The 18,564-nt window shown below is 46.3% G+C and overlaps 1 protein-coding gene across 2 annotated transcripts; it reads right to left on the bottom strand.

Annotated features, from left to right (window-relative positions):
• Positions 1-1,188: 1,188 nt before the first annotated feature.
• Positions 1,189-18,473, bottom strand: Cdca8 (cell division cycle associated 8). 2 transcript variants are annotated; one of them, XM_021627002.2, is made up of 11 exons: positions 18,395-18,473; positions 18,158-18,304; positions 17,921-18,049; positions 15,269-15,309; positions 10,646-10,718; positions 7,664-7,746; positions 5,861-5,925; positions 5,031-5,123; positions 3,216-3,342; positions 2,428-2,514; positions 1,189-1,766 (listed from the first exon to the last, which is right to left on the bottom strand). In XM_021627002.2, exons 2-11 carry the CDS (start codon positions 18,249-18,251, stop codon positions 1,722-1,724), a joined length of 837 nt encoding a protein of 278 aa, XP_021482677.1. In that variant the 5' UTR covers positions 18,252-18,304; positions 18,395-18,473; the 3' UTR covers positions 1,189-1,721. The 2 variants fall into 2 exon arrangements, with proteins under 2 accessions (XP_021482677.1, XP_021482679.1); XM_021627004.2 differs by having other exon boundaries at positions 18,158-18,464.
• Between the last annotated feature and the right edge of the window lie 91 nt (positions 18,474-18,564).

Here is an 18,564-nt window from a genome sequence, read left to right as displayed (position 1 = left end):
TCTTTTTAGGTGCTCTGGGGTTCTCAGGGACCACAGTGCATCTGTCATTACAACCTGAGCAGCTCTGGTACACGTACAAACTGTCCAGAGAGATGAAGCCGGTCGGGGGAAAGCATCACCTCTGGGGCCTGCTTTGAACTAGGAAACCACACCTGCCTCTGGCTGACGGTGGGTGTAGGCGGCTCCACCTTGTTCTCGAGGCCACCAATCTTTGTGTTCTGTTTTTGTTTTTTAAAATGCATTGTTCAGGGGAGTGAAGAGATGACTCATCGACCAGGAGCACTGGCTGCTCTCCTAGAGGACCAGGGTTCAATTTGCTGCCCCCACAGCTGTCTGCAACTCTGGTCTTAGGGGACCTGAGGGCACTGCGCAGACATGGCGCAGACACACACCCAGAGGCAAACATCTGTCACATAAAAATAGAATCAGAAGAGCAAAAATTATTGCCAGAATAACCCGAACACTGAGGGTGCAACTGTTTGTGTGTGATAGTAAGATGTCCCTGTGACATTATCCAGCCTTGCACTGGCATGAGGGAACTCAACCTCCCCAGCCAGTCCCTTCCTTAGGAGGAAGGACTAGTGTAGCTGAAACACCTATTGTATACTGTGCATTTTGTTCAGCTGAGTTTCTTCTGTCCATGGTGGGAATGGAGGGCAGCAGAGAACCTGGCTCTGGGTAGTGTGAAATTCCATGTGATCCCTGAGGGCAGGTTCAGCACTGAGATGGAAGCATCAGGTGGGGTTAACTGTAGCCTGTTACTTCTCTCTTCCAAATCCCACTGCTGACCAGCAGCTTCTCTGTAAAGTGCATGCTCAGCAACCAGCGACGACTCACGTTTTTTTCCCAGAGTCCTCCACCACCAGCCTTTCCATGCAGGCCATCACTGTGGAGAGCTAGAGGAAGGCAGGGAACTGCCTGAGCCCCAGGGCTGTGAAGTGAGACAGAAGCATAATGGTGGGTGCCCTGCCCCTCTCTGCCAAGCTCCCAACTGGTTTACTCTGATGCCTTTCAGTATATCCTCCTTAGCTGTGGGGAACATGCCTGGCCAAGTCACCACAAGCCCTGGATCTCGGGGTACCACAGAAGAGGTTTCCACACTCCTGAGATGCTCACCCCAGTAGCTATAGCTCCCAAACCACCCGAGTGAACGGCACAGCTGGAGACAACAGGCAGCAGAGCACTGACTTAAAAACCAAAGCAAACCACAATTTATTCGGAATAGCAATCTTTCAGCAAGAAAATCAGCTGAGATATGACTGCTCAGAAAATAATATGTATGAAAGCTAGCAAAAGAAAAAGAACTCAAAAGACTTGTGCCAAAAGAGAATTGAAATAACAGAACATAAAGAAGAGAGCTGTACACCTGGGCCTGCAGGGGCACAGGATCCCACTGCTGACTGCATAGCCTGCCTGTGCGCCCCGGGCACAAGTCACACTGGCCTCCAGGAAAACGGTCCAAGCAGGGTACAGTTGGCTCACAGGCACTCGGCACCAGGCACACAAGGCCTTTGTCTAGGCCTGTGTTCCCTATCTAATCCCTGCTAACCACAGGGGTGCAGCAAGACACCTGAGCTGTCGGAGAGACAGAAAGCCCTGCTGCATGTGTCAGCAGGTGAACTCTAGGGCTCCATCAAGCACACCACAGAACAAGGGGAAGGGACAGATGTGAACGTTCTGCCACCACAGTCTCTGCTGCCATGTGCGCTGCTGTCATCTTCTCATTTGCCAGTCCGTATGCTGCTGCAGATCTGGGCAAGACGGCTCTAAAATGAGAAGAGATGTTATTTAAGATGTGCCTGGCATGCTAGCCCTGTCAGCTCTTAGCCTAACCCAAGCACAGGATTGTTTTAAAGATTTGTTTTTACTTTATGTGTGTGAAGGTGTCTAGTGTCTATGGAGGCCAGAAGAGGGCACTAGAGTTACAGGTGGTCATGAACTAGCATGGTTCCTGGGAGCCAAACCCGGTCCTCTGCAGAAGCAAGCTCTTCACCTCTGAGGTGTCCTTGCCAGCTTCCCACGTCACATCTGACTGACTCTTCCTTCTATTCTTTGTTTGTACTGTCAACTATTCAGAGACTAGTTGGAGACTCATTTCTGAAGTGAGACAGTGAAGGAGCTGATGTTGGGGGATGACTGTCACCAGATGGCTAGGAGACCTTAATACATATTAGGATGCCAGCTCAAGGCTTGCCCCATTCCTGTGTACCCTTCACTTACATACGCAAGGATAGGCCTCTAGCAGCCATGCCTGTACCCCAAGCTCCTACTCACATCCAAGTTCCTCTTGAGAATTTAAACTAAGAGAAAATGGAACAGCGTTGACAGTGGAACAGTAAAGTGAGAGCTGGGCCGTTTTCTGCAAAGCCCTACGAAGGCCAATGTCAAGGACAAGCTACTTGTTGTTGAGATGCATCTGGGGCTCACCGAGAGCTTCTTGATGTTTCCGAGGGCCTCTGGATTCAACTGAGCAATATCAACCTTCTGCAAGTCACTGGCCAATAACCGCAAGCTCTGTATGGAGAGAGAAAGGGTTAAATGGTATGTCTATCCAGATTGGAACCTCTCCCAGCAGCCAGTGTACCCCGGGTTCCCCTTGATATTCTTCATGTGGTGACAGAAGTCAGGCGGGATGGAGAAATGATAATGCAGGTGGATGGAATCAGTTGTTAGACTTCAGTAGACAATGACACCATCAGTGCTATCAGTGGGTTGCTGGCTGGGTTACACAAGTACAATGCCACACAAACCGTGTCTGAGATCGGTCCCTCCTAGTCCCTCCCCTCATGCAGGCTGAGCTGGTAACCTGTTCTCTGCAGCGCTGAGAAGCCAGGCCAGGCTGTTTTAGAATCCCTCAAGACTGCTAGGTTGGAGGTACGCTGGCTCATCCCAGCTCTGCCTTCCTCTGTGCTCTCTAGTATCCACTGCTGCACACACCGCAGGTGGTAGCACTCTATACCCACTGTACTCACTGAGCTGCTTCTCAGAGGCAGAAGACAGTTGAGGGACACATGGGACCCAGGGTTAGGCAACGGTTCTCCTAGGGCCTCAACCCTGGGAGAGAAAACTGGGTCCTAAGTGCCGAGGCAGTGTGTTGACTAAGAACCACCCACTGAAGGGAACCTGGGGCTGAAGCAGGTGTGGAGACACAACTCGGGGAAAGGAGAGGCTTCACTCTGCAGCACTGTGGCCTGGTTTCCCAGGGCGCCACTTACCGCACCACCACCCACGGGCACAGTGAGGGAGATCTCTTTGCTGTCAGCAAGAGGGCTGCCGTTGACGGAGACGTTGTAAACCTGTTCTCTAGCTGCTGGAGTGCGAAGGCCTGGGGTTTTGAAGACGCTAAAGGGTGGAAAGCTCTGTGAGGATGGCTTGGCAGACTGAATAATGACACCCTCACAACAAGCCCTTCCAACCCCATCTGCTCTCAAGCTGTAGTTTTCAAATCACACGTTTCTAAGAAGGCAAATTCTAAATTTAGGGAAAACATTTTTCAGGCTGTAAGGACTAAACACAGCTGGAGAAAGGAGGCTGCAGTAATCAAACATACAGCCAGCAAAAGTCAACTGAAGGCCGAGCAAACCGAGGGCGAAAGCTCCAGAGATGTGTCTATCACCCACCCATCCAGAGAACCAGAAGCACATTGGTTCCTGTACTTCCATCCCCAGGACCTCTGCAGAGTCAAAGGTGGGTGATTCTGAGACCACACACTGATCCCAGACAACCCTTTTCAAGACAGAACTCCATCACACACATCTTCCAAAATGGCATAGGCTAGATGTCACTGGAAACAGCAGGGTAGGAATTCGAAGTGAAAACCTTTCTCACCCGGGACAGCCACTTCTTGTACTACTCCCTAGAAGTTACTGTCTTAATTCGTTATTTTCTGCACGGACAAGAGCAAGAGGAGCGCACAGCACACGTGGACAGCAGCCTGAGGGATCGGCTATGATCGTGAAGCTCCCAACTTGCAGCAATTACCATTCCCGTTTCCTTTCTTTGAGAAGGGTCTCATGTAGCCTAGGTTAGCCACAAACTGGCTACATAACCAAGGATGACCTGGAACTGAGCTTCCTGCCTCCATGAGGGCTGGGATTACCAGTCCATGCTACCGCCACTCTTCCTTAAAGGCTACAGTGCCTTCCCGCCCGATCAGCCAGCCTCTAGGGATGGTATTAACTTCTGCTCTAAACAGTCTTGTTAGGTTGGCTCCAGGAGAGGTGCTATCAATTTTCTTCTTTCCAAGGGTACAGGAATAAGCAACTACTCATTTTTAAATACCATCTTAACAGAATCAAAAAAGGCTAGGGTTTTAGAGATGGTTCAGAGATTAAGAGCACTGGCTGCTCTTCCAAAGGTCCTGAGTTCAATTCCCAAGCAACCACATGATGGCTCAACCATCTATAATGAGATCTGGTGCCCTCTTCTGATGTGTAGGTGTATATACATAATATACATAATAAATAAAATCTATACATAATACATAAATATATAAATATAAACTACATTTATATAAATACAAATACATAAATACAAACTATACATAATAAATAAAAAATCTTAAAAAAAAAAAGATGGATAAATGGCTCAGAGGTTAAGGGCCCTGGCTGCTATTCCAGAGATCCTGAGTTCAATTCCCAGCAATGACATAGTGGCTCACAACTATCTATAATGAGATCTAGTACCCTCTTCTGGGGTGCAGGCATACAGGCAGGCAGAACACTGCATAAATAAATAATTATTAAATAAATAAATAAATAAATAAATCTAAAAAAAGAAAAGAGAGAGAGAGAGAGAGAGAGAGAGAGAGAGAGAGAAGGCTAAAAGTATAAGTCTCCTAGTTCTCACAGGCGATGATTTCTCCTCCTCATCAGATAAAGATGCTGCTGTCAGGGCAGGGCCAACAATGGGAACGGTGGGAAGCTCGGCCTTGCTCTGAGGTGCCCCGCTCCAAAAATTCAGGAGCGTCGCCTCTGCCCTGCTGCTCAGTGCTGGCCTCTACCCAATCCAGTGCTGCTCTCAGGACTCACCTGGAATCAAACCTAGGTGTCATGCCTGGGGTTGGTTTCACCATAGATGGCTCCAGCCTACTCAGTGCTGGTGTCACAAAGTCACGGCTTAACCTGCAGGCAATAAACAGCCATGAGAGGTGTCAAGTTACAGATACAAGGATAGCAGTAGTCACAGAGGCAAATGGTCATGTCAGATGCTGTGCCAGCATTCAAATTCCCAGCCACGTGGAAGTGCCTGTGGACTGTGAAAGGCATTATTTTCTCTGAGCAGCTGGTTAATATCTTGTCATCTCTGCCTCAGCATGGCCTGCTCTCTTTCAGAGACATGCAGCCCAAGCCCAATTCCCTAAGTTGTTTCTCCTTTCCCACAAAGGGTTCACAGTAGAGTCTGAGTGATCCACTTGAGCCCATGGAGATTCCTAACTCAGCAGGGCCAGAGGAGCATTTCAAGAAAGTTATTAACAGGGCACAGTGGAGCATGCCTGAAGCACTCCGGAAAGCACAGGCAGGTGGATCTCTGTGAATTTGAGGCCAGCCTGATCTATAAAGTGAGTCCAGGACAGCCAAGGCTACACCGAGAAACCTTGTCTCAAAAAAAAAAAAAAAAAAAAAAAAAAGAAAATAGAAAAAAAAAATTATGGGCTGGAGTTTGTGTGTGTGTAGGTGCTGTATGGTTAGGAGCACTTCCTGCTGTTCCAGAGGACCCTAATTCAGTTCCCAGTGTCCACATCAGGTGGCTCCAGTTGCTGTCCCCTTAGTCTCTGGAGCTCGCTCTCCCTCGATTTCTGCCACACTGAATGGAGTTCTCCAAGAAAAGCAGAACAACACATCTCTGGAAAACCAATCACCTTTTGCTTCTGCTTCTTCCTTGTATGGACTGGTTTCTCTTCTTGGATGGAGGGCATCTTTTGACCTAAAGGCACAAAGCTGAAATCACACAAAGCCTAGCAAAGTCAGAAAAGAAAGATAGAGTGGAAGAAGAACTAGCTTTTGAAAGAAAATGCAAAACTCAACATAAGAGGGTTCATTGCGGTTGAACACAATGGCACATGCTGCTGATCCCAGCACCTGGAAGGCTGAGGCAGGAGGACAGTGAGTTTAAGGCTAGCCTGGGCTACACTGTGAGACTGCCTCAGAACCTGACCAAACACATAAGGACGCCCACCATAGAGTTTAGTGACTAAAATATGCAGAACCTGAGAACTCTGAGATAGAGGATGCAGGCCAAGATTAAGGGGAATTCTTGTGTGTATACACACGTGTGCAGTCAGACACGACGCTCTCCACCTTTCCTTGAAGTTCCCCTATGGGGGTCGCTCAGGGCATCCCAAGTGCCCAATGCCCCAAGGAAGGAGCCTCTGTAGTCCTTACCTTCCTGACTCTGGAAATCCTGACAGGAAGCACTTCTCTCCTTTGCCTCTCACACTTGGCCTCGCTGCCTGACTTTCTGGTTGTCTGTGGGAGTTCTCCTCAGGAACTCATTCCCACCTCCCCTCTAGCGTCCGCCTGCAGCTCCCCCTCTGCTTGCTTGCTCTCCAGCACAGTCTTCCCACCTGAATGTTTAAAGAGCCAGGGGTGAGAGGATCTCTCAAATCGCCACCCTGCTGAGCTCCAGACTAGAATTTTGTCTAGCATAGACATCCTGAAAGGTACTCAGTAGGGCAGGCAACTGGCAGGTGCTCCCTACCACCTTAACCAGCCTCTCTGCTTTTGGGACCCTTTAGTCACTGGATTGCAGCTGTCTGAGCACTCTTTTCTTAAAAGAACTCACCCCCAAATTAAAAAAAAAAAATTTTTTTTTAATAGGTATTAAACTTCAGGTTATCCTGCCTGGGTCCCTTGCCTTCCTTTCCCTTTATTCTGAATAGTTTTGAATTTTTTCTTTTTTTTTCATTTTCAAAATAGGGCTTCTCTATGTAGCCCTGGCTGTCCTGGACTCACTTTGTAGACCAGGCTATCCACTCATAGAGATCCACCTGCCTCTGATCCCTGAGTGTTGGGATTAAAGGTGGCGACACCACGCCCAGCTTAGTTTTGAAATACTGATGCCTCTTACCACTGCCTAGGTAACAAAACGGAAACCGAAGTTTGGCACACTGGGCCATCCATTATCTGGTCTCTACTTTCCCCCTTTTCTCTCACAGCTTCTACCCTGACCAAACCAGACCACTTCCTGTTTTTCAGAAAGATTTTTCTCGCCTTGTCTTGAACTCTCATCCCTTTCTTCTTTAGCTAGTGAAGCTTGCTCTGAAAAGATTGGCTATGTGTGTCCTAAAGCTTCCTGTTTTCCTCTCTTCCTGATGCACTCTACACTTGTACCTATAATGACCTATGCTGTCTGACACCTAAAGTGCAGTCTTTTCGGTCTGTGAGCTCTGCCAGAGCAACCCTGTACTCCACAGAAAACTGTTATGTGCATAGACGATTTGTATGTATCCGTGTGTGCCACATGTGTGTCTGGGGGCCATGGAAGCCAGGAGAAGGTGTCAGATCCTTTGGAACTGGAGTTACATACTATCGTGAGCCATGTGAGCACTAGGAACAGAAGCAGGGTCCTCTGCAAGAGCAGCCAGTGCTCTAAGCTGCCAAACCATCCCTCCACTTCAGCCACATACTTCTGTATTGGCGTATCTATCCCCTGTCAGACTTACTCTTGAAGATCGAAGATTCTTATGGCTCGTTCCTCCTTCTTCCTCCTCCTCTATCACTTCATCCATCTGGATTACCTTTCGCTCTATAAGAAACAGTTTTAAGAGTTACTCTGTCAGAACCGGCTCTGCTCAGTGGAGTCCACAGCACTGCCTTCCATGTAAAAGCCCCATAAGCATGAGAATTTCCACTGGAATTCATCTTAAACAGCCCTGTACTCCCTGTTTCTAATTCTAATGTTATGTATAAATAGCAATGTAGTAACTAGTAGTTACTTGTCTCATACTGTCCAATGAGGCTTTTGTTCATTCATTCCATAAATAACAACTACAGAACCAATTCTAGGGTTTGATGATTCAGAAGCAGCAATCCGCCCACCCCTCTTCCTACAGAGCGAAGTGAGGGTGCCTGTTTGTTATAAGGTAGCTGGTGAGTCTTTGCTAAAGACATCTAGTAAGTGGCAGCACCAGGTCCCAGGTCCCATACTCACCTGATGTTTTTTTTTTTTTTTATTTGCTTTTTGAGATCAGGTCTTATTACATATTCTAGTCTGGCTTCAAACTCACTATATAACCTAAGCTGGCCCCAAACTCAGAATTCTCATGCTTTAGCCTCCTAGCCTCCCAAGCACTGCAATTACAGGTGCATCGTACCACTCTTGGCTAAAGTCTGTCCTAGTTAGAATGCCAGGCTGGCCCTACAGTAGTAACACATCATTCCTTAGCTACTCTGATTGTTTCCCTTTGTTTAAATCCTCTTTTTAGAAAAGACTCCCGGGAGGGCTAGAGAGATGGCATGGTTAAGAGCACCTGTCATCTTGCAGAGGACTCAAATTCAGTTCCCAGCATTAAAGTGGCGGCTCACGACCTGACCCGCAGTTGCGGATGATCTGGTGCCCTCCTCTGAATCCCTCAGGCGCCAGACACACAGAGGATGTTCACACACATGCAGGCAAAACACCCACACACATAAATCAATCTTAAAAAACAAGACAAATGATCGCCAACATGATTTTGCTAAGTAAGCACAAGTTATGAGCTAGAAAATCCTGAGCAGGGGTTACATAGAGAAAATTCATGGATTTAGTCATATGGGGCATGGGGGAAGGACATGGGGAAATTAGACTAAACCAATATAGGCTTTTTTTTTATTAGCTATGACCTCGAAACATAAAGTGTGTGAGTGTGTAAGTGTGTGTGTGTGTGTGTTCTGAGACAGGGTCTCAGATAGCCCAGGCTGGCCTCATACTCACTTTGTAGCTAAGGCTGAGTTTAAACTACTGATATGCCTGCCTCCACCTCCCAAATACATGGGTAGCTGTTTTTCATTTTTAAATAGCTGAAGCTCAGGTCAAAGGGTTATAAGGACACTTGTTAACTGCTGGTTGATGATGGGCCTGCTGTATTCAGTTCTAGGCTGAACTGAATATAGCCCCCACACCTCACCTGCTAACCATCAAGTAAGTGAAACTCACGCAACTCAAACAGAAAGGGGTACTACCTACACATATAAATGACAGTGAAGGCTGGGAGTGGTAGCACACACCTTTAGCCCCAGCACTCTGGAGGCAAGAGGCAGGCAGGTCTTTCCCAGTTCAAAGCCAGCCTGATCTACACGAGTTCAAAGAACAGCCAGGGCTATATAGATAAACCCCATCTTTACAAAACAAAACCCAAACAAACAAACAAATAAGAAAACAAACACACAAAAAGATATAGAGGGACCTAACACCTAACAGACTCAAAAGGGGACTGACTAGGAACTCTAGCTCAATTCCATCCTATGTGGAGGGGCCCAAACACCTCATACTTTCCTCACTTTACAAGGCAAGTGTGACAAACTCTGTCAGAATTAGCAATGGCTCTGGTTCTGGTGAGTGTCAAAGGGCCCCTGAAGAGCAGCCTGCACATCCAGGCAATAGTTCAGTCCTGCTCTAACAGGGATGGATGTATCCAGCTGCAACGAACCATGACAGTGGCACATGGTCCAGTTTTTTTTTTTTTTTAAAGGTCCAGGCCTTAATTTACCCAACCTGCATCTGGGCTGGCAAGATGGTTTAGTGGGTAAATGTGCTTGCTACCAAGCTTCATGACCCAAGGTCAACCCCTTGGACCCTCATCTACAGTCAAAGAGAACCAACTACTGCAATTTGTCCTACAAGCACACACCACCCCATTCCCAAATAAAAATGCAACAACAGTCCCACAGTATGGGGCATGCATGTGGGATGATTTTGCACAAGTACATCCCTGAATGGAGCCACAGGAACTTAAATGCTGAAAAGGGCATTCCCCCGCCATTCTCTCCAGCCCTGCTGATGATGGCAGGGAGTCTCACTAAGACTTCTGGAGAAAGTGAGCAGACACCAGGCCTGGTTTCCAGCACAGCTTCCCTTTTCACTTTAGCTCACGTGTTAGCCCAGCAATCATTGAATACAGTGACCCAAATCAAGTTTTTAAACTTACAAAACTGAGGGCCAGATAGTCTTGGCAGAGACACCACTGAGGCCTGGCCTAAGCGGCCAGCAAAGCTCTCTGGACCTCAGCTCTCTGCTCCATGAGGGGCTTTGAAATGCACTCTCAGCAGGCACGCTGGCATGTGCCTCCAATGCCAGCACTCAGGTAGAAGAGAGCCAGCTCCAAGCTCACGTGTGCTGCATTCTGAGACTCTGACTCAAACCAGTAGAGGTCTTAGGAGACGGATCAATGGATAACGTACTTGCCATGCGAGCAAGCATGAGGGATGGAGTTCTGATGCTCAGAACCCAGGAAAATGGCCTTCCGCAATCCCAGCCCTCCATGGGTAGACAGGGCATGTGGCAAGCTGGCAAGCTAGACTGGCTGAAGAGGCAAGTTCTGAGTGAGTGACTAACACCCTACGTCAGCAGCCTCTCCCTCCACACACTCACACACTCATCTGTGCTCACACACACACCATAAAGATTTACACATACAAACAAAATTATACAAAAGATGAGTACTCACTTTTGACAGATTTCAAAGGCGTCTGAATAGCTTCAGCTGTTAACTTGTTTATTTCTGTGATGTCAACATCAGCCTGTGACAAACAGCCGAAAGTAGCAGGCTTAATCCAGCATGTATATGAAAATTTAAGCTAAGGATCAAACGAATTATAAACCTACCATACAACCCAAGACCAAAGACCTTGACAATAACTTACTGCTGCCTATGTGTTCTTCTCCTTGTTCTGTTTCTTTATCTCTCCTGCTATCCCTCAGAGGCAAACCATTAATTACTTTATTTGTTTAGAAGGCAGTTTATAGATTTGGCTGTGTGTGTATATATATATATATATACACACACACATACACGTATGCACATGTGCACATACACACAGACTTTGCAGAATGCAAAAAACACTTCTATGCTCAGCAAGAAACAGTTTTCTAACAGACTAGAATGTCCACCATGTTGATAAAAACAAAGTAGGGCATTCCTGCCAACTTTCCACTATCTCTAGTAACAACTGGCAGCATTTGAACTCACTGCTGTTGGCAGGCCATGGACACAGTGCAAGAGTTAGCATTACAGGCCTGACTGCAAGACTGGACCTTGGCTGGCTAGGATTCCAGGGTTCTTCACTCATGCTAAGAATAGCTGTCTCCATGCTTAAACTTTGTGTGTGTGTGTGTGTGGGAAACTTTGTGAAAATAAATATAGTTTACACGTTATCAACACGAGCTTTCCTCTGCTAGGCAGAGGATGCCCAAATGACTAGCACCCGTAAAAAATCTATATGGAGTCCCGAATGAGCTTGTGTGCTGAGACAACAACTCACGATATTGAATAAAGCTTGTCCTGTGACTCCACTGGAATGGGGCTCCAGGAAGCTAAAACCTGGCTTCCTCCAGTTTTGTTTTGTTAAGGATTACTCTACGTAGCCCTGACTAGAATTCACTATGTAGACCAGGCTGGCCCCAATCTCTAGAGATCTGCCTCCTCAATGCTTGGATTAAAGGCACCACCATGCCTAGCTGCTTGACTTCCTCTGAACATTTTGGCATATGTGCTATTTTACCCTGCTCCTTCTGCTTTGTATTCTTGAGATAAGTCAAGCCATATGTATAACCATATGCTGAGTCTTCCTAGGTAATCACAAAACCTGTAACTCTAGCACTTGCAAGGCTGAGGCAGGAGGATCAACATGTTCAAGGTAAGCCTAGCTACACAGTGGTCTTGGGAGCCCGAACAAACCTAGTTAGGAGCACTAGGGACCAACGTATAATTTCTTCCCTGGGTTTCAAATCAAAGCTAAAGTTGGAATTCTTTCAGTTTGGTGTGATAGTGTTGGATCTCCTACACTGCATCACAAGGCTTATTTGCAGTTCTGTATATCTGACTAATTTAAAATTAGAGAGACATTATTAGCTAACGAACGTGATTCATCTAGAATGTTTTGAAACATTAAAGGCCACTTTAATGGCTCGTGGTTTGCGTCACTTGTTTCCACCTTTCTAGAGCGCACCCCCCCCAAACACTTTATCCTTCCCGAACTCAAGGCTGGCTCCCACTTATTTTAACTTCTGAAGCTGATGGACACCCTAGGTCACCGTATCCTTTCAACCCAAGGCTCCAATTTTGATGAACTCATACAAACTACGATCAGCTTTCTCCCCAAGAAAATAGATGAATGTGTGCATACTGTTTATAAACAATTTTATCATACCTAGGGATGCTGTAAAGGCCAATGACAGACTAGTTGCCATCTCTGTTCAAAAGAACTTTTTGTCCAACAGACAAAAATCATTCATTCTCTGTCCTGTCCAACATGGTAGCAACCAGTAACATGGCTGCTGGCCATCACAAATGTAGCTGGTGTCTGAAGAACTAAATCCTTCATTTTTGCCTCCCACCTTCATTCCTTCAATCTTGATGGTGATGCTAGGAAAGGACATGTAGTACAATAAGGCCAGTGCTCTCCACTTACCCTGCAATTCAGGGTAAAGAACTACAAGGAAGGGGCTGGAGAGATGCCTCAGAGGTTAAGAGCATGGGCTGTCCTTCCAAAGGTCCTGAGTTCAATTCCCAGCAACCACATGGTGGCTCATAACCATCTATAAGGAGATCTGGTGCTCTCTTCTGCCCTGCTGGCACACATGCAGGCAGAATACTGTATAAATAATACATTTTTAAAAAATATTAAAAATGACAGATCCACTTTCTCCTATGATACTCTGCATATCGTGGAACATGTCTGTGATAAAAAGTGTGGGCTTTTCCTCAAACCACGCCAGAATCCTAGAATGGAACCCGCTAATTCAACTCCGATACTTTCTATCTGAGGATACCATCAGACCCTGTGAAATTCTCCCTACCACCCCCTAACAGCAGCCCTAAGTTGCTTACCTACTGATCTACTGGTTTCAAATAGGGGTCCCAACTAGTGTGTGTACCTTGAGCTGCTCTCTCAGCCCAGAGAAACACTTTATTTCATGTACTTATGTGTATGTGTCTAGGCTCTCGTGTAGTCAGAAGACAACTTTGATCAGTGGGCTTTAGGTATCTAAGTGTAGTTGTCAGTTGTGGTGTCTTCCTACTGAGCCATTTTGCCAGCCCTACATTTGACAGTTTATGATCAAAATTACTACAAAGTGTATAGAGAAAGAATTTGGTGGTGGTGGTGGTGGTAGTGGGGAGGATAGTAAAACATCCTGTCCCAAATACACTTCTCTGGCATATTTTGAGTTGGTTACTCAGAACTGCAGACCTCTATGGTTGGACACAGACTGCCTCTGGGAGGCCCTTTGGTGACAACTCTACACTCTCTGCAGTAGCAAACAGCAGAGGCAGGCAGAGCCTTTCCAGCAGAGGTCTCAGCTGCACAGGAAGACTGCAAGGATAATACCCGGTCTAGCAGAAGTTAGATGGATGGCCTTCTAGGAGACTACTTGGATAACAGGACAACCTTTGCTCTCCTTGGCATCTTTTCCTCACTGCCCCCCCCCACTAGTTTGCAGTAACCTCTTTCCCTCCAAGAGTCTCAAGTCCCTATTTTCAAGCCCTTTAAGTTTTTTTTCCCATGCTCTGATGAACTCCCAAGTTCACCTACGCTGATTATGTTGTTTATAAGCTAATCTGACCATTACCAGTTTATTTCGTAGACTAACGTTATTCACTCCTCAGAGGGAAAAGGAAAAATACAAACTTCCCTACCAGATGTTGGGGTAAGGTGTGGGGGAGAGGCTACAGAGCTCCCATGCTCTTCTGCTGTGCCTGCTCCTCAACCTTGGTAGCTCCAAAACCGTTTATTTGGGGGGGGGGGTGTATGGAGATACACAGGCATGACGGACTGACTGTTGGCCATTGGCGATCCGCTTACTTTTAGCCCTTTTTCCACAAGAGGAGCTGCTCTGAACGCCAATCCTCTGAGGGGATAGCTGAGTCCTCTGGCAAACATACAATGTGTCTGAGGACTTTCCATCGGTCACTTCATTAACACAAACCCAGACAAGGTCAAAGGGTGCTTGCTGTGACTAGCAAAGGACTCTCCCCACTGTATCTGTGCAGCTGCACAGAACAAAATGCCAAATACTCTAATATAGACAGTCTCATGGTGTACTATGAAACAATAAGGGGGCAGGGAAAAGGCATTGGAGAGAGAACTTGGTTAAAAACACTGTTCTTACAGAAGACCCAGGTTCAACTCCCAGCATCCACATGGTGGCTCAGAACCAGCTTTAACTCCAGTTCTAGAGGATCCAGCACCTCCTTCTGACCTCCACTGGAACCAAGCTTACATGTTGTGTACAAACATGTATGCAGGCAAAACATGAACACACAGTAAAAAGGGGAGAGGTATAGAACTTTTGGGCAAAAACTGTAGACAAAATCCCCCAAACAACATATACACATTTGTTCTTTGGTACCCATGGAGTAACACAAGAAGGTTATAAGTTCTAGGCCTGTCTGGGTGAGACTCTCAAGAAATCAAAAACTAAATAAAATGGAGTAGTATTTGTACATAATTTAATCATGTCCTATAACTAGCTTGCTTATTTCATTTATTTATCGCACATAACTATGTCCTATAGCTAGTTAATTTACTTACTTCCTTATTTGTTTATTTATTGTTTTTTTCCAAGACACAGTTTCTCTGGTTGGCCTTTAACTCACAGAGATCCACCTGCCTCTGCTTCCCCCATGCTGAGATTAAAGTTGTTTGCCACCAACACCCAGACCTATAGTTATTTTAAATTCTCTCTAAACAAGCCCAAACACTTAACACAAGGTAAATACTATGCAAATAGTCACTCTGCTGTGGCACTTAGAAAATAAGCATGTAAATATTTAGTGTGGATGCAACCTATTTTTTTCTGAGTATCTCTGACCCACAGTTGTTTACGACCCCAGACGAGGAATTCACAGATGGAGGGGAGAGGGACTGTCACACAGTACACTCCATTTTTAGGACCAAGATCTACATGGACTTCATGTATGTAGTATCTTTGACACAACTATAATTTTTTTAGTTCACACGGATAATGTCTCCTGACAAAACCTTTTTCTACAGTATACACCCAACAGTTGAATTCATGACAAAATTAAACTTACAAACTAACCAACTCAAAAACAAGATTGATCACTTACTGTTGCTGCCTCTTCCAGGGCCTGTTTGTTTCCGCCAAGGGCTTAAAAAAAAAAAACAACAAAACAACAAAAAACCAAAAACATCATAATTACTATCAGACTTGAATGATGAATTATATTTCTCAGTGCTATCAATTATCTTTCTCAAACTGGATCAGTGAAGCCTTCGGTCTAGCACTGCCTTTCACAATCTTTCTCCCAGTTTGATGCCCACCTTGTGGTAGCTAGCTATTCCACCTTCTATGTCCTTAGACTTCATGTTGTTTCCCAAATGTACAGCTGCTCCCACACTCAGTGCTTTGACAGTAAGTATTTCTGCTGTTCAGTATACTTCTTTGTATCATACAAAATTCTATTCGTTCTCTAAACCTCAGCTTAAACGACACAGTAAGTCTGTTAACGTTTCTATCATCATAGACTGCTTCAAGCTGTAAATACACACATACATAGTACAATAAATTACTCAAAAGCTACTAAACTAAAGCCATTTAGGCGTCTACTCCTGCCTGAATTCCAGAGATACTATCCCAGTCCTGGTAAAAAACCTGATATGGTGCCTCCCACCACTTGGGTGGCAGAAACAGGCAGATCTCTGAGTAAGTTCAAGGCCAGCCTCGTCTACCAATCCAGTTCCAGGTCAGCTAGGGTTGTTACACAGAGAAATCCTGTCTCAAACAAACAAACAAAAAAGATGCAGAATAAAAACCTAGGTTAGCTCCTCTTGTTAGAAATCACCATGGGCCTGGTGGTGGAGGCACACACCTTTGATCCCAGCACTTAAGGAGGCAGATGCAGGTGGATCTCAAGCATGTTCAAGGCCACCTTGGTCTACATAAAACAGAGTTCCAGGATAGCCATGGCTACAGAGATCCTGTCTCAAAAACAAAAACTGGCTTTTACTATTAATGCTTATTTCGGACTTATTGGCTACTACTCCCATCTTTTTTGTGACCTCATAATTCTATATGAATTTTTAAATGACCCTTCTCCACTAACCTATAAGCTTCTGGGGTGGAGATTTGCAAAGTCTGTTTTATCCCTTACTGCATCTTAGCATCTAGCATGGCAACTTGACTCGAAACTGCGCTGTGAACAGGTAGATTACTAAGACATGACAGAAGACTCATGAACTCTTGTGCTCTTCTACCTAGGAAGAAAGATAAGTACTGGTAGCTATCAGTGATGAGGAAGACAGAGAAAGGGGAAGCCACACAACCAGTGAGAGAGAATGGGGCCTAAGCCACACAACCAGTGAGAGAGAATGGGGCCTCTCCGTTTCCTTCGAGGTTTAACAAGTGTGGGAAATGGGTTGGGATTTTTTTTTTCTCTGATCAGAAAAACACTCCTGCCTTTGCAGTTCACAAGTGACTTGTTCATTTTAAAAGTGGCAATTTCTATAGCAGTATCCTATATTGTTTTAACTGAGCTTTGACAAAACCAAATCATTTTTTTTCTTAGTTTACTCATTCATTTTAAAAGGCTGATTATACACAGGTACATCCCGATATGAGAGAATTATCATGACATTGACATTTCAGTGTGCCCAGAAATAAAATTCATCACAGCTTTTTTGGAATTATAACAGAAATCCAGTTCTAGAAATCTGAAATATTTGTTACCTGGCCTGTTAAGGGAAAAGGCCTGCCTACCTGTGGGCTGGATGACAAGTCCCACATGCGTGGGACTATGCAGTAGGGTGGTTTTATTTATTTTTTGTTTTTTGATTTTTTGAGACAGGGTTTCTGTGTGTGTGGAGGCTTGGCTGGCCTCCAGCTCACAGAGATCCTCCTGCCTCTGCCTCCCAAGTGCTGGGATTAAAGGCGTGCACCACCACCGCCAAGCTAGTAGGATGATTTATTTATGATTTATACAGTATTCTGCCTGCATGTGTGCCTATAGGCCAGAAAGAGGGCACCAGATCACAGTATAGATGGCTGTGAGCCACCATGTGGTCGCTGGGAATTGAACTCAGGACCTTTGGAAGAACAGCCAGTGCTCTCAACCTCTGAGCCATCTCTCCAGCCCTAGTAGGACAGTTTTAAATCACAACCCCCTCTTTCTTCCCCAAAATATGCCCCCAAAACTGTCCTCTGAGGCACAAAGAGAGATGATAAGAAAGTGTAATGTGCTGTAGCCTTGCAATTCTCTCCCTCCTCTGTAAAGCTGCAGGACAATTTTCCAGTTCTACCTGGTGCCTGCATCCCTGCCTATTGACAGGTAGGCTAGGTTAGGCCATGTCACATCGGGTGTGGAACACCTCCTCCCACCCCGAAAGCCTTCAAGAATTGGAAGTTCACTTTGTCCCCAGGATTTGATATCTCTCTCTTCCTCTTCCTACCTCTCTCCCTCCAGCTTCAGGGCCCCATCATGCTGCCTCTGGTGTATTCCTCCTAATGCTTTCCCACTCAGCTGTGAAGGTGAGACTCGCTGTCCTAATAATGTTCATCTGAGGGGTAATTCATGTCAGCTTCTTTTCTATGGGCCTGTCATTCTTTTGTTAAGTTACGACAGGTGGCAATTATCCCACCGCTGGTTATGTCAGACCTTATTAAGAAAGGGACATCTGAATGAGTCCCTACAGAAAGCTTTCAAGATAAGCACTTGTAGGCTACGGGGGTGGAGGTGGGGGGCGGAAACGCTAGCAGCTCTTACCAAAGTAGTCAAGCCAGTTCATCTCTCGCAGCGCCTTAGGGAGTCGAAGGACCTCGATGTTGTACAGGTTCTCCACCTCCTTGAGAAGGTTCTGTCTGTCGGATTCAATTTGCTTGGCTCGAATTTGCACTGAGAAGAGGTCAAGGCCGACGGATCCCGTGTCAGGAAGTGTGCGAAGTCGTCGCACCCGCGCCCCCACCCGCCCAAAACTCGCTATCACCCGAATTCGCCCCTTACCCTCGCGGTCGAAGTCCTTCAGGAAGGAGGCGAGCTTCCGGCTCCGCAGCGTGTTTGACTTGGTCCCGCGGCTGCTGCCCTTTCTGGGAGCCATGGCGCCGGGGTGCGGGCTCCGTCGAGCGAGGAGCCGAGCGACCGGGTCAGCAGCTGAGACCGGGAGAGGGCACGTGAGCGAGTGCGGAGCTGCGAGAGTTCAGTCCTTGGAGTCTAGGTACCCTGAAGGCTGAGGAAACGTACCTGTGGATCCCAAAACAAGGACGCAGGAAGCCTCGTAGCTCTTGCGGAGGGACAGGCTGCTCCTCGGCTAACCGCCACCCAATTCAAACTGAACGGACACAGGCTGACCAATAACAAGTCACCGTCTTAGGACGCGTCTCACAATACCCAATCACAACAAAGCATCTTCT

The sequence above is a fragment of the Meriones unguiculatus genome, chromosome 3, assembly GCF_030254825.1.
Source record: "Meriones unguiculatus strain TT.TT164.6M chromosome 3, Bangor_MerUng_6.1, whole genome shotgun sequence".
NCBI classification, from domain to species: domain Eukaryota; kingdom Metazoa; phylum Chordata; class Mammalia; order Rodentia; family Muridae; genus Meriones; species Meriones unguiculatus.
This window is presented reverse-complemented; position numbering and strand designations above follow the sequence as displayed.

What these genes read in the sequence shown, in the direction of transcription:
- Cdca8 (XM_021627002.2), bottom strand. Translation starts at nt 18,251, where the DNA reads ATGGCTCCCAGAAAGGGCAGCAGCCGCGGGACCAAGTCAAACACGCTG. An exon ending in GAACTGGCTTGACTACTTTG is followed by an intron (nt 15,310 to 17,920) that starts GTAAGAGCTGCT and finishes TTTTTTTTTAAG; the next exon opens with CCCTTGGCGGAAACAAACAG. An exon ending in GCCTTTGAAATCTGTCAAAA is followed by an intron (nt 7,747 to 10,645) that starts GTGAGTACTCAT and finishes TGTTTCTTATAG; the next exon opens with AGCGAAAGGTAATCCAGATG.